Here is a 15,665-nt window from a genome sequence, read left to right as displayed (position 1 = left end):
GAATTCCTCGGTCTTGATTCCGGATTATTAATACCGATCCAAAAGCCTAACAAGCAGGCTGGGCCTGTCGAAAATCTACGCCCTATAATCTTGCTAAACACCTTACGGAAACTTTTGGGATTAGTTACACTGAACCGAATAAGAGAACAAGTGGACAACTATCTATCCCCGAGTCATAGTGGATTTAGGACAGGAAGATCCACCGCCGATGCTGTCTGGGCCCACAAGTGGTACTGCGCTATCACCCAGAGATACAAAAGTGCAACAACAGTCCTGGGAATAGACCTGTCTAGGGCCTTTGACACGGTACGCCGTGGTCTACTCCTCAAAATACTGGAACAATTCCTGGACCCTGACTCTGTCAATATGATAAGAGTACTACTATCGAACACAAAGCTCAAGGTGCGGGTCGGCACGGCGTTTTCCCGTGAATTCACGTGCAACGTCGGTACCCCTCAGGGAGACGCCCTCTCGCCGTTGCTATTCGTGATCTATCTGGAGACGGCACTACGAGACCTTCGAAAATTCTATGCTGGCAATATCGTCGAAATTGTATATGCAGATGACGTCGACTTCGTGTCAGACGACAAATCGGCCTTACTTCGACTCCTTGAAGTGGCACCTGCTGAGCTGAACAGATGGTTCCTTAAAATGAACGTTGGAAAAACCGACATCGTTGAAATCATGAGGATGGAGAGCAGCTCAAGTGAAGCCTGGCGCAAAACGAACAAACTCGGTTCTCTACTTGGGGACGGCCATGATATTGTCAGAAGAAAGGCTCTCGCTTGGGCCACGATGAACAAGATAAAGAAAGAGTGGATCGGCAAACGACGACTCTGTACGTCACTTCGTCTGAGGATGTATGAAGCCTTTGTCAAACCAATCCTGACATATAATTCGGCGACCTGGGGAATGTCTAGTACTGAACAACGTGGACTCGATTCTTTTCACCGCAGGCAACTTAGATCCCTACTGGGATTGAACTGGCCTATAAGAATCAACCAGGAATCGCTATACAATAGATGCAGAACTGGCCCTCTGAGTGTGGAAATCGTCAATATGCGGTGGAGGTTATTTGGCCATATTCTACGAATGGACATGCTTGCCCCAGCTAACATAGCAATGGAGGGCTACTTCCTGAAAGAGGGATCGAGCTTCCGTGGACGTCCACGTGTTACGCTGCCGGAAACACTTGACGGAGACCTGAAATGTGTGAAGAAAAGGCTAAGGAGTGGTGAGGATCTGGACGAGCTGAGGAAACTCGCTCACGACAGAGGAGGTTGGAGGAGGCTGGTTCAAAGGATTGTTTTTAATGCTGCACGAGTAAAATTATAACTAATATGATTCTACGTATGTTGCAAATAATAATAATAATAATAATAAAAAAGTGATGAAACTATCAAAGAAATATGGATTTTTTTCTGCAATAAGATATGAATGATTATCTTTGGGTAGCTTCTTTTTCTTTGAAATGATTTATTAGCCGTAATTTCAATATAATTGATTAATAGATTCTGATTTGTATAAATAAACTTTCGTTTTCCCCCAATATGAAAATTATCATGCAGACAAAAAAGATCATTTTTGACCCAAAACTACAAGTTGTAACGGCCTATCAAAGAGATAAAAGCTATGGAGAGATTTCCAAATTGCTGATATTACCAAAAAGTACTGTTTGGAATATTATTATCCGATCGAAACATGACCGAACTGTCATTAATCGACCAAGATCAGGTGATCCAAAAATATAACAAACGTTCTTGCTCATTAATGAAAAGAATAGTCGGTAAAAAATCCAAGAACTACTCGAAAAGAATTGGCTGATGATTTAAAGAATACAGGAACATTAGTATCCCTTTGTAAAATTACTTCTAAACTACGCAATGAAAGTGTCAATAAACGAAGGCCCCGTCGTGTTCCGTTATTAAAGAAAATACACATTTTTGCACGAATTAAATATGCCAAATATCTTTTAAATAAAGAAAATTAATTTATAAACAATATTTAATGGTTGGATGAATCAAAAATAAAACTTTTCGGACTGAACTACACGCCTTCAATTTGGCGTAAATTTAATCAGGCGTATAACCCAAAATACACCATACCCACCAGAAAGCACGGGGAAGGAGGTATCATGCTGTGGGGCTGTTTTTCATCAACAGGAGTCGTTGAATTATTTTTAATAGATGTAATAATGAATTCGATCAAATATTGCGAAATCAACTCCTTGTTTGTTCTTTAACACGACAATGGACATTCTAGCATGACAACGACCCAAACATAAGTAAAAAATGACTGTTGAATAGTTACTGAGGAACAAAATAAATGCTTTTCAATGGCCCTGTCAATCACCAACCTCAAGCCAATCGAACATTTATGGAAAATTTTAAAAATGAAAGTTGGTTTAAGGAAACCGAAAAATATTCAAGAATTGAAAACAATTTGCAATGAAGAATGGGAAAACATTACTCCATTTGAATGTTAGAAGCTTATTTATCCTTACAAAAAAAAGATTGGTTAGTAAATTTTTTTTAAAAAGTAATCTAAAATGTCTTATATTCCTAATTTCAGTAGTTAATATTATTTTTGAGGAGATTGATTAAATTTAGTTAAAATATGCAAGCGTTCCATGACTTTTTTGCCCCACTGTACCTCATTGAGTGCGACCGTAGGCTCAAGTTTCCTTTATCAAATTTGTTGCAGCTGTAATGGACACGACTACACCATGGTATGTTGTGATCTAGTCTGAGTCTTGGAGTAAGGTTGACAGTCCTTGATTCAATTCCTCACAAAAACTGCTCCCGCCCGTCCCGCACTTGCGTTGGGTCTAGAGTCCAACATCGGGAAAAGCTGAGAAGATTTTGAGGATTGTTGGAATCACCTAATTAATTACCCTAATTAACTGTTGGTGATTCTTAGGTTAAATAAAAAATAAAAAAAGTCCAGCCTTATGCTCAAAAAGATAAAGTGTCCAGTAGAGTGTTTGCAAGTATGGCTGCAATTCTATAAAAAAAAACTAGCCTCGATGCACGGAACCTATTCAATGCCTTAAAAAGGTATGCGATCTCACTGATAACTACTACGTTGATCTGAGCCAATGAGTGTGATGAATTGGACCTTATTATCCGAACAGTACTCCGATCACGTCGAAGTGTTGGCAAGAAATAAGGAGAGATTGTACTTGTCTCGCAAGTAACTAAGACGTTGATTGAGTAACATCGTACGCTTAAGTGAAGGAATTCTTTCTAAAATGCACGAGTTGACCATCTAGCCACGCGATGTGGTAAGATCCTAAACAGTAATTATCTCAGAAGAAGTAATGAAGTGGTTAAGTGTATCCATCTTCACTTATATCGAATGTATGGAATTAAACGAAGCAGGAACTTGAAAGGACATTCGGTTGTGTCAATAATGTTTACCTAAACTGTCAAAATCAGAGTTGACACGTCAATTATGACTGAAACAAAAGTCCAATTCAATAAACCTGATATTTTTGTGTATTACAAAAGGAAAAAAGAAATAAATTTAATCGACGTGAGGATTACCTCACAAGATCGTCTAAAGCAAATTGAAGAGGAGAAATTTCACAAATACGATCTGCTTGTAAACGAACTGTCAATCTTATATGAAGCACAAGTAAAGATTATTCCAGTTATCTTGACATGGGATGGAGTTGTTGTCCCAAAGTTATTTAAAAGTCACATGGATAAATTATCCATTGAAGAAGGAACTAATACATACATCCAGTCGGTTGTGCTGAAGAGGACGCTGGAGAGTATACTCATTGAACACAGATACGGAGTGAAAGTAGACAATGAAGAATACGCCTCTGCTGCCAATCAACTTTCGGAGTTGGCATGCCGTGAGGACACTCAGCTGAACAATTACTTTGACCCAGAAATAGAAAATGAAGGGAATTTTGTGGCAAACTCTTTTCCAAGCGAAGAAGAGAAATCACTGACGATCTGGATTCTTAATTAAATAACTTACATAATTAAGTCATAACTTTGTTATGACTCATAACAAAAATTCGTGTTTTGTTACAATTGTGTTAAAAAATATAAGTGTTATTTGTTGTGATTTTATTGGTTAGTATACATTTAATCATTAGTTTATTATTTAATATTGTTACTGATTTAAAATATTATTCTTGTTCAATAAACTAAAAAATAATTCTTAACGACTTACAGCAATCACTAGACTATCTTTTTGACATATCTTTACGACCTAATCAAAAATGCGAGCCCTAAACTCAGTTTCCTGAAAACTTTACCTTTGACTTAAACACTGTACATTTCAGATACTTTGTGATGTAATGATACTTAAAATATTAAAAAGCTCTACAAGATGGATATAGTTGAATTATAATTAATAGTTATTCCGTTTTCGTTATTTGTAGTGTTTTATCCCATCAACCTCACCCTCTTAGAGCCCACGTTTAGCGCACGGATGGGTAGATTCATGTCAACGCGCAGTCTACAAATTAGAAACCACAGTAATGACGTTTAAAATCTCAGTTCGGATATTAGAAACTACAGTAATGACGTTTGATATCTCAGTTCCGATATTAGAAACCACAAAAATGACCTTTGAGATCACAGTTTGGATATTTGATACCAAAAGCTGTAGATTTAGGGGCTACCTCTTTAGCAGGCATCGATAACCCGTGCATTGTTTCGGCTTGCATTCTTTCTAAGGTTTTCCACAAAAAGATGAACAAAACCAATATTTCGATATATTCGATGCTCGATGTATTATGTCGCGAGGCAAAAGTGAAACTGAGCTGAGAGTGAAACCATGGCAGGTGTCATGACACTGACAGTTAATGTTTTTTTAAACAATCAAACATTTTATTTTTTGACAATGATTGACATTGATTTCAACTGAAACCGAGCCGATTGCCTCATAGAGTACAACTTCTTGTTTGAAAACTTCTTTTTAGGCAATCTAGGCCGAGTAAATTGCGTAATAGCTTTCGATGAAATATATCCATTTTCTTCAGTTCCAACCCTGTGACTCTCCCTGTACCCGAATTGTAAATGAATCCCGGTTTTATATATGAGTTCTATAACCTTATTCGTAGGTTTTTTGGTTCTACCATGAGCTTGTACGAAAAATGAAGAAGACCGTTTATTCTTTTTTATGAACATTCGGGCTTTTAAATTTATTTCTTATTCATTCATATACCCTCCATGAATAGATATTAAAAAACTCAAACTCTACCTATTAAGCAATAGATTTAATTTTTTCACCATAAAAATAGAAATTCAATAATCAGAGTTTTAATCCGAGGTCGAAAATGGGCAGTGAGTGTAACCCATGTGATATAATAAACTCATGTGAAAAGACTTTTCAACCAATAAATACTCTATTTGATAAAATATGAAAATTGCATTTATAATAATTTACTTAGTTCAGACTGACTACGCACCTTTAAAATCCTTGGCTGTTGTTTCTCAGGGAAATTCTTTAAAGAATGACTCTACGTTTCTTTCTAGCAAAACATATTTGTATCATAAAATCGAGAATATGTGTAAGAACAGCAAAACAATATTTTTCAATGAAATCAAACAGAATCAGAACGTATCCAATTCCCATTAACTTCTCTCCAAACCTCAACTTTATTATCACCAATTGAAATAGCCAAATCCGCCGAAAAGAAAGACCAGGAAACACTCCAAACAACATCCTCTGCTTCCATCAAAATATAAGAATCCCACTTATTAGTATACTTAAATATATAAACAACACGTCCCTAAAAAATGCAATCCAAACCAACCGAACATGCAGCAATCATATTAAACGACATTCCAATAATAGAAGACCATGCCACATCACGCACAATAACCCCACTTTCGCACATTAAAGAAACCTCAAAATTCCATCTCCCATCTTCTCCGTGACTAAAAATAAAATAAAATAATTCAACCTCCAAATCTTTACAGTTCCGTCATATCCAGCAGTTGCAAGTTTACGTAAAATAACGACTTTATTCGTTTTTTCATAGGAATATGGACTGGACCAACTTACAGCCATACAGCCTCCCTGTTCGCTGTTGAAATGGACGGCCTTCCAGTCATTGTTGTCCTTCAAATCAAAAACAGACACTGTTCCGTCAGAACAGACAGCCGCAAGACAACATCCGTGAATATAAGGTCCCCAAATCACGGAATTTACTTACAAAATATAAAAAATAAAACACCCGGGAAATCGAGCTCAAAACTTTTCAAACAAGTCCATTCACCATTTTCTTCAGCCCAAATGATCACTTTATGATCAAAACTGCAACTTGCAAGAAGAGACCCAAATTTCGGGTGGGACCAGGATAGTTTATAAACTGGGCCACGATGTCTAATTGATTACACATGTTCATTACTTTCTCAGATCTGAGTATAGAGTAGGGTCTTTTCCTTCCTTTAATGAATAAATTTTAACCGAATAGTCAGAAGAACAAGTTGCCATACGAGTACTTGTAATATTAACTTGAACATCATGCTAATTATTTGTTTAAAATAATCTAACTATTATATCTTCGTGACTGGTGTCCAAATCATAGGTTTTAAACTAGGAATAGATTAATGAAAATAACAACCATTGTCAATTAATGAAATAAATTATTTAAAATTTTAATATAAATTTATCATTTAGGTATAATTAAGAGTTTTATTTTCTGAAATTTAACGATTAAAAAATTATTTATGCTAAAGTTCTAACCAAATTAATTAACCGAGAACAGGATAGATTAAGAATAACCCAATTCCGCATTGGTTATTTTTATTTCTTGACATTTTTATATAACCTTTATTTCCGAAATAAATACCCCAACTAAATATTTTTAATGCTTTAACCTATTTTTAATGAGCCAATAGTCGTTATTATTTTCGACGCCATATCCAACAACAGTCACTGAATGCGTGAATTCTTGACTGCAGTTAGGATTGTCATGAACTCCTACATATTATATATTCATCCCTACCTGTTCGGTAAAAGTAAAAAGACTTACTTCTACCATTAATTGCAGCAGTGATTGGACCAATGTTTACCAAAGTTTTCATCATTTCGTATTCAGATTTATTTGTTATTGTTACATATTTTACTACTTTTAAAGGATTTTTTCTATATCTACAAAAATTACTCTAATTATAAATACGACAACGAACTTTAGATTCGTAGGGATATTGCTCTTCGGTGTTTATCCCACCATTTCTTATGATATAATTAAAAACATCTTCTTCTAACCCACTCGCACAACCATCATATCCAATACAATCAATTACATTCTGTTCACTAAAGCTAACCAATTTTCCATATTTCAATGCATATTGTCCTTCCAAAGATCCTAACTTAAAATTGATAATTATTTATTAACTGCTCCGAATACATAACAGGCTTGACATTCCCTTTGGTTTTTAACTCTTGTGACAACACTTTTATAAACCCAATTAAATGATTTGGGGAAATCAAATTCACTAAAATTTTTATTTTGTAATTTTTCTTTGGAGTGATTATAAACTTGAGAAAATTCGGCCAATTTGTTAAATCTCTATTATATTGCAATTTATAAATCATATTACTTTAGGTAAATGATTAATTTCTAGGTCATTTAAAATCTCATTTTTTTCATTCTTCGAAAAATTCTTCTTCTTTATTGCAAGATTTATTGTATTCTGTGTTTGAGTTTCATCTTAAGCATAGTTTTTTATGAAAATTATTTTATGTTATAAATATATTAACCTTGGTTTTTAAAATACAATGTTTTATTGATACGAAGTTCATAATTACCTGATAAATTCAAATTATTCGTTTTATCAAAGAAATTTATAGAGATTCTCATAAGTGTTATATGATTTGCAAAGTGATTGATAAAAATGAAACATCTAAATGGAGTAATAGAACACATAAATCGACTAAAATATTTGAAAATTGAAAATTTATTAGTTTTTCATTTGAATCAAATTAGTGTTTAAATTTAATTATATAAATATTAGTTCTCTAATAAGAGCCTGTCAATTGCTGTGATCCGAGGGAACGGCTTCGCCATTCGCGAGGCTGGCCGGGTCTCTCGTGAGGCCATTTATTAGTTTAACTGTCTTTTTATTTATATTACGGTTGTTTTTTTATTTATACCTCAAATTTATTACATCAAACCTTTGATTTTAAAGAGAGGCTTGTTAGTGAGATTCCATCTATTTCACTTGTTACTCGTTTAAACTCAAATGAATTTAATGTTGATAACAAAAATGTAAAAATTGATGGTTTTCATTTTACAGCACTTTAATGACCAGGATTTAATAGATAAAAACATAAAATATGAGAACCAGTGTTATGTCTACTTATTTCAAGATGTATCATATCCAGGTCTCCTTCTTGAAAAAATATTTTACAGATAAAAAAAATTTTATTCGTTATTAACGATTTTGGATTTTAGATATACTACTGTTTTCGTTCTAGGTTACATCTTTAAAGTAAAATGCGACAAGGAATCACACACGGATAAAAATTGACCAAATCAATTCTAAAATAATACATATCAAAAAACAAAAAGATTCGTGGGTTATTGTTGTATTCAATTTTAGAATCATAGGTATTATAAATTGTTTTTATTACAGTAGATTTTTTCCATAAATTAACTTTGGTTGATTTAATAGTTCATTTATCTGAGAATGAATTGACGTTTACTCCTTCAATTTAAAAATTGCCGGACATTTCTGGTTCAATAACCAAAAATCATTGCCTCATGAGTCCTTGGAAGATGACATTGATGATAATAATTTCTATAGTCTTGGGTCTGTTATTATTAACCACCTTGTTCTTTTGGAGAGGAACTTTAGTTCGATACATGAACTCTATTTTGGAATTGCAGAATCATCAATTAATTCAATATATGTAATTTTATATTTAATTTTCTAATGTTTTATTAGATAAATCAAGAAGAATTCCTAAAAGATTTATTTAATTATAATTTTTCATTTCGGAAATTTAAATTAACTAATTTCAAACTATTTTTGTTCTTTAATGTAAAGGAAAATTGAAAAATATCAAACTTGGAAACAAAGAAATCAAATTAATGTTTTAGACTGTGCTCTACCATCTACATACGTATTTTTTTATTCCTGAATCCAGATGGAGACTTTTTGGGCACAGACTGGACACCTCGCTCCGCCGAATATCTCCATGGAAAACTATTTTGCCAATCCAAAGAAGCTTTCCGTAAAAGACCTAGAGTCACTCTACCTACCGCGTTAAACGAAGACTTAAAGAGTAAACAAAAGACTGAAAAGTGGGGACGATCTCGATTCATTACGTACTATAGCAAAGAACAGGGGGGGCATGGAAACGGATGTGTGTGAAGATACTGGCTGTGGCACAAGGATAACTTAATTAAATTTATGATTTTCCGATAGTGCTATAATAATTTGCTTATTTTTAGTTTATTTGTTCTAATATTGTTTAATTTAAAGCATTTTTTTACTACAAGTCTAGTTTGTAATTCAAATTTACTGTTTTTCTTTAGTATAAAATAATTCTTCATAATAAATAGAATCTTGTCATAAATGCAATCTTTGACAATAAAAATACATTTAAAGATAGTTTAAATACTTTATCATTATATTGAAATTTAAAATATAATTAAAATTTAGTTATATCGTTATGCATGTTGTACGTGATTGTTTAGAGTTATTGAAGTTAGTAAAATAAATGTAACATTTAAGTTATAACAAACTCTCTGAATTCGATAATATTGACGTCTCCCTGATACCTAAAGATCAAAATTTTATAAATACCATTTTTTGGCTTGTCGAAAATTTATCAAAAAATTATAATCTCGATTTTAAACATTCTAAATATGGTTTACCACTTTAATAATTTATAGATCAATTTAACACTTTTTATGAAAAGTTGGGAGTTTTTCTTAACGAATTTGGTATTTAATTAATGTTTATTTATTAGGTTGTCCATACGAAGTGGAGTGGAATTGTCAAAGTGTTATTAAAAACATAAAAAATAATCCTTTTCAAATATGTGGTTAAATTATATATTTTAATTATTAAGAATATTTATGTCACGAACTTGAAGCTGTTAAATTAACTCAATTTAAAACCGAAAATAGCTCTAAACCAGTAATTCTCAATTCATACATTAAAAGTGCGACGATGATTATATTTCTGAACTAAAATTTATCTGTGAATTATTAGGAATAACCAATCCACCCATAAAACTCCCCACAGAAGAGTTTTTTGAGTTTTTAACTGAAAATGTTTTTAATTTGTTTTAATTTCAAGTTGAAAAATGTCCTGAATATATCCGAATCAAATCCATTTGTGAATGAAATGTTAATTCGGAGTAACATGAATAAAAAACAATGGAAGACAGTAAGAAGATTGACTAAACTTCTTCAAATGGACTATCAAAATAGAAAAGAACTGCTTCTAAAAAGACTGGACTTCACTATAGACTCCATGTTGCAATCTCCGAACATAAAAGTTATTGATTTATTTAAAATTCGACTTTAGTCAAAAAATAACGAAATTGATGCTTTTGTAGAGCCACTAAGGACTCTTGTGGAAGAAAAATGTTATAATTCTAAAATTGGAATTCCAGATTTACTTTCATCAACAAAAAGTAGACTAATTACGTTATTTTTAGAATTATTGGCTTATGAAAGGGTCAGTTTTGGGGTGGATAGAGTACAATGTGATGTCAATAAAGTTCAAATTAATGACGTGCCGGATAGAGGTGGAAGGATGTGGGAGACCAGTCATCCACCAACCCCTGAGACTTTTTCTCAACAGCAAAATCAGCTTAAGGAACCAAGAAATCAATATAAAAGACAAGATCATGGGCATCCCCAAAGGAGATATCAACAAGAATATTATCAGCAGCAATCTCTTAATTTTCAGAGCCGGGAACCAATTTATGCTGAGTTTCGGCCTTCTAGGAACCGTAATTCTGACAATTCTGGAGATCCCCGAGACCCTTCATTTGGAAAACAAAGATCTAACAATAAGAAAAGTTGTTTTTAATATTCTTTTTTAGATTTTTATGGAGGTAGTGACTCTGCAGGTGGTTATGGTGGGTGGTCAGGTCCAAGTCGACGAAGATAGAACTTATTCGTGTCAATAATAATTCGTTATTTCTTTTTTTAGCAGTTCTTTCACATTTTAGCTTAAAACTATGATTAACACTTGGTTTTATTCTGACTTATTTTATGAACCAATTATAGCCATAATTTTTTAATTTCATTATGGTGATGTCTCGATTCAGTTTAATGGACTTAAAATTATCAGTTTACAACAAAATTGTCAAAAAAGTCTTTCGATTCATTTTCTCTAACAGAGTTTAGATTTTTATATGGATTCAGATTCGTATTTTGAATTTAACCTTTCCGATTTATTCCTTTTCCGAAATTTAATCAGCTAGAAACGATAGACTATATTTTGTTTACATAGAAAAAATGAAATAAAAAATGAAAGACAAGTATGTAAAGTATGTCTTTTGTTCAGTCCAAAATCTCAGTTATAATCACATGATTAATGAACAACAGGTTTAACCTTCAATTAATCCGTTGGTTGTATAATCAATATTTTAATCATTATTCTTAACATTGTGTAGAAATAAAAAATTAAAGGCCATGTTAAATTTGACCTAAATTAATTGTCATCGTGTTTTTGAATGGTGTGCTGTGGTCCCTTAATGGTAGTCTGATTCTGAAGATTATCACAAACTTAACACGAGCTGGACATTCTGGTTAATAGACGCAGATCGCCGCATGGACTACAAAGACCGAATGAAAATTCTCTGCACTTTTGAGTCGGTCGAGGAATATTGGATGTTGGCTAACCTGATGACCTGTTAGGGCATTTAACAATCTAAAACGGGTGTCGGAAATGACATTGGGAAGTGATATTTGTCTTTTCAAGGCAATCTTAGTACTGTGATAAGATTAGACAGGGATCCCTCCATTGTGGGAACACAGCGCCAACTCAAAGGGGGGCTTCTGGAGTATCATCGTCAGTAAGGACACCGACAACACAAAGAGCGACAAGCTCTGGGAATTGCTGGTGATTTCACGGTGTGATTTAAGACCATGGAACTTATTCGGGACTCGTTTGACGAACTGACGGACAGCATTAACGGAATCACCATGAATGTCCGACGTCAAGCCAACAAATTGACTTTGTGGACAAGCTGCCAAAAGTCGGTAGAAATCGTCAAAAATATCGGGTTGTTTTATTTTATATATATTCAGTATGCAGCTCAAGGAAATGCTCGGCATTCCACCAGAGATTAAGATATCCTATGAGGTATGATTACGTGCTTATGGGTAGCCCAATGAGGATGCTCTTCAGAGAAAATCCAGTGCCAGACTCTGCAAACTTATTCTTTAGTTGTTTGTTTCCTTACTTTGATTTGTTATAAACAATTATTTTGTTGACCAAACATGATATTTATTCTTATATGGACGTTAAAAATTTTGTTGGAATTAAGTTGACTGTCATTTTAATTAAAATACTTCTCCGAATGAAAGGTTTCAGCTAGATTTTGTAGATCTAAAAAGTTTTCAGTCTTAAATAATAATTACAAATGGATTTTGGATAAAGTTTAGATAAAAAATTATAGATAGGTTCGAGTTCAAAAAGATTATGGAACAAACCCTTCGTTGCGGTTGGATAAATTTGAGTCTCCATTCTATCCGGCCGCTTAATAATTAACATTTTATAAAATAATCGACTCGAGGTAAATCAATCATTTTTAGATAATAGATAAAATATGCTAAAGGAGAGATATGGACAGTACCGATGGAAAGACTGAAAAAATGATTAATTTTAATCTTTTTGTTAAAATACATTAATCTTTAATGATTAAATTAGGATGACTTGTTCAAGGTTAAATTAAAATTTTTCAAGGTAAAATGTAACTGGTCGCTCGTACGTATCCAACTGCCCATGTCACATATGTTCTTTTATTTTATTGTAAATTATTTATAATTCACTTGCCGGAATATCACATTTATGAAGTTTTTCAACTTCAACTAACTGCTTTTAAATTATCTAAATAAGTCACTCCAATCTCTATTAGCCATATCTGGTTTATTTTTTGTCGTATAGGAAAATCTCCGGCTTGTTATATTGAATTTTTGATTTGATAGGAATCACGCTGGCGACCAGAGCGACCTTCATTGTTGACAAGATTGACAGGGCGACCTACGTAGTTTGACACTATTACTGACTAAAGATAATTGCTAAAAATCAAAAAACTTAACATTTTTTATCTTATTCATAGTAACTATTTCGTAATTCGAACTAAATGTTTGTTAGGAAAGACAACTAACCATTAATCTGTATTTAGACATTATATTTTTTACTTTTCCCTTTTCTTCATATGGGGATTCAAATCTGTGTAGCTTCAATGACAAATTCGTCCCACAATCTTTTATTATTCGTTTCTAAAATAAATACATCGTAAATTTCCATTAAGTTCATCTAGACAAACGATGCCTCGTTATTTTCATCTAAAATAAATAAGATTAAACCTGGTATTTCATGAATCACGTGTCAATTCCAAATACCCCTAAACTTTTGAAGGGGTCTCATTAATCGCCGAGTGGTTTGTCGTATTATCAGAAAAAAGTTACTTTTAGTTAAAGCGCTCAATTACACCTAATTTATTTCAATTTATTCTTCGCATAGTTGAGCCATAAGTTTGGCTTTTGAATTCCAACCCGTTGTCCGTTTGCAAGATCTGACAATATCCAATTTGATAAACAATTTTTGGAATTTTATTCACCACTTCTTCAATTAAATTTCAAGTCTTATTACCAGAAGCAGTTTTAATTTTAAACATTGGAGACAACAAATTTGCTGTAGATGTCAATAATTGTCAGTATCCAATTAGATCCATCGTTAAACTCTTTATATCTTCTCTAACATCAATAAGATCCGCCTATAATAATCTTCATTGGGTTTTCCTGCATTACATGGTAATTAGAATCCGACACCTAGGTATATTTTTTTCAAGTACTTTCAATGGTAGGGCAATTTTACAAATTTCGCAGTCTTTTATAATTTTGTTCGATGATTAGACGTTTCAGTGAAATAGAATTCACTTACTTTTTCTTTAAGCTTTTCAGTGGGATTCTTGGTGAATGGCGAATGCTAGTGTCCTCATCTCGATTTCATTGTCCAGACAAATGACCAATTTGTGTTTTTGGTTATTCTCGTCCTTTAGATAAAGACTTGAGTTAGGAGTCGCAAATATACCGATCATTAATAATGATAAATTGAGTCGTTTTTTTCATGCTAACATCTTTTGAGAGAAACATATTTTTTTTCTAAAATGACGCTAAAAAAAACCATTTCTTAAAATGAATTTTTTTCCGGTTTAAACCATTTCTTAAATCACCTTCAAACTTATGGTCGCCAGCGTGGGTCGCGAATAGTACTATATACTCGTATTTCAGCATGATCGTTGGTAATTGATTTTTTGAATCTAAAATTTCTGCATATGTGCATTTTTACGACTTTAACAGTTTCGTTGTGTGCCTTGTGTAATCAAAATTAAGCATTTTTTTGCCTTGAGTTGCCAACTAGTCGACTGTCTTTGGAGATTTTGCAATGTGGACATTTTTTAAGATTCTTTATAATTTATTTTTCTAAAAATTTTTGTCTGTTTTAGGTCTATATTTTAGTTAAATTTTGTATTTTTAAATGAACTTAGTTGAATTTTAACACTTCAATTTTTGTTTTTTCAAATTAATTCTATGATTGGCCTACTAATTACTGTAACTGTTTATTGCAATATTTTCAATCGAAAATTTACTATATAAAAATCAAGTCAGAAAAATAATTTTCTCTTATTTAATATTTAAATTATACACTATAAAAATCATTTTAATTCAAAAATCAAATAATATTAAAATAAGTCTCCAGTTATCCGCTGTTGTACTCAATCTAATTGTTGCCTCAAAGGCGAAGATGTCCATAGTTGACTCCCTGAGGCACTCACTGACAATAACAGAAAGAATATGTTCTGTCATGAAACAATCAAATTCCAACAAACTTCTCATAAAATTCAAATATTCCCGAATTTCCACCGGCCATTGCAGAATATTCACATTTAATCCACTAACCTCAGCTCCTTTGAATCACACTCTTTCCTCAATGTCCTCCCGCCTCCAAAGTTTCAACAATTTCGACCAGAATTCGCCCTCCGAAATTAAAGTCCTCATCAAAGAAAAATGCGGAAACATTTTAGGCTCAGAAATATCCACATTTTTGGTATTTTAATATTAAATTTTATTCTCAGGCTTTCAGAGATGGCCGTTCCTTGTCGATTAATAAAGAATGCTACAAAATTATCGAAAATTTACCAGAAATTCAAAATTTTCAACTTCCGAATTCACTTTTTTGTGGGTTTAGTATTTATCCGTTGATTTCTCTCTTGAATTGCTCTGAATATTCAATCCAGTGGTATGTCAGCAGACACCCCAGAAAGAAGGATATTTTATATTCCATGTCCACGTCCAATATTACGGAAAAGGCTTTTAAACTGGTCGGAAATGGTTCGAAAAGTATATTACTGGGGAAAGAATATGTCGGACATGAATTGAGGGCGGTTATTATTCCTTGTAGTGAAAATATTCATGGATTTGAACATGTGGGAGG

The 15,665-nt window shown here is 33.0% G+C and overlaps 1 protein-coding gene across 1 annotated transcript; it reads left to right on the top strand.

Moving 5' to 3' along the window:
- The first annotated feature begins 10,297 nt into the window (after window positions 1-10,297).
- LOC118761115 (protein FAM98A-like) lies at window positions 10,298-11,074 on the top strand. The gene is made up of 2 exons (XM_036498787.1): window positions 10,298-10,484; window positions 10,515-11,074. Exons 1-2 carry the CDS (start codon window positions 10,332-10,334, stop codon window positions 11,022-11,024), a joined length of 663 nt encoding a protein of 220 aa, XP_036354680.1. The 5' UTR covers window positions 10,298-10,331; the 3' UTR covers window positions 11,025-11,074.
- Window positions 11,075-15,665: the final 4,591 nt, after the last annotated feature.

Source organism: Octopus sinensis, unplaced genomic scaffold, assembly GCF_006345805.1.
Source record: "Octopus sinensis unplaced genomic scaffold, ASM634580v1 Contig08735, whole genome shotgun sequence".
NCBI lineage: Eukaryota > Metazoa > Mollusca > Cephalopoda > Octopoda > Octopodidae > Octopus > Octopus sinensis.
The sequence above is the reverse complement of the archived record's forward strand: the minus strand, read 5'-3'. Positions and strand labels throughout refer to the sequence as shown.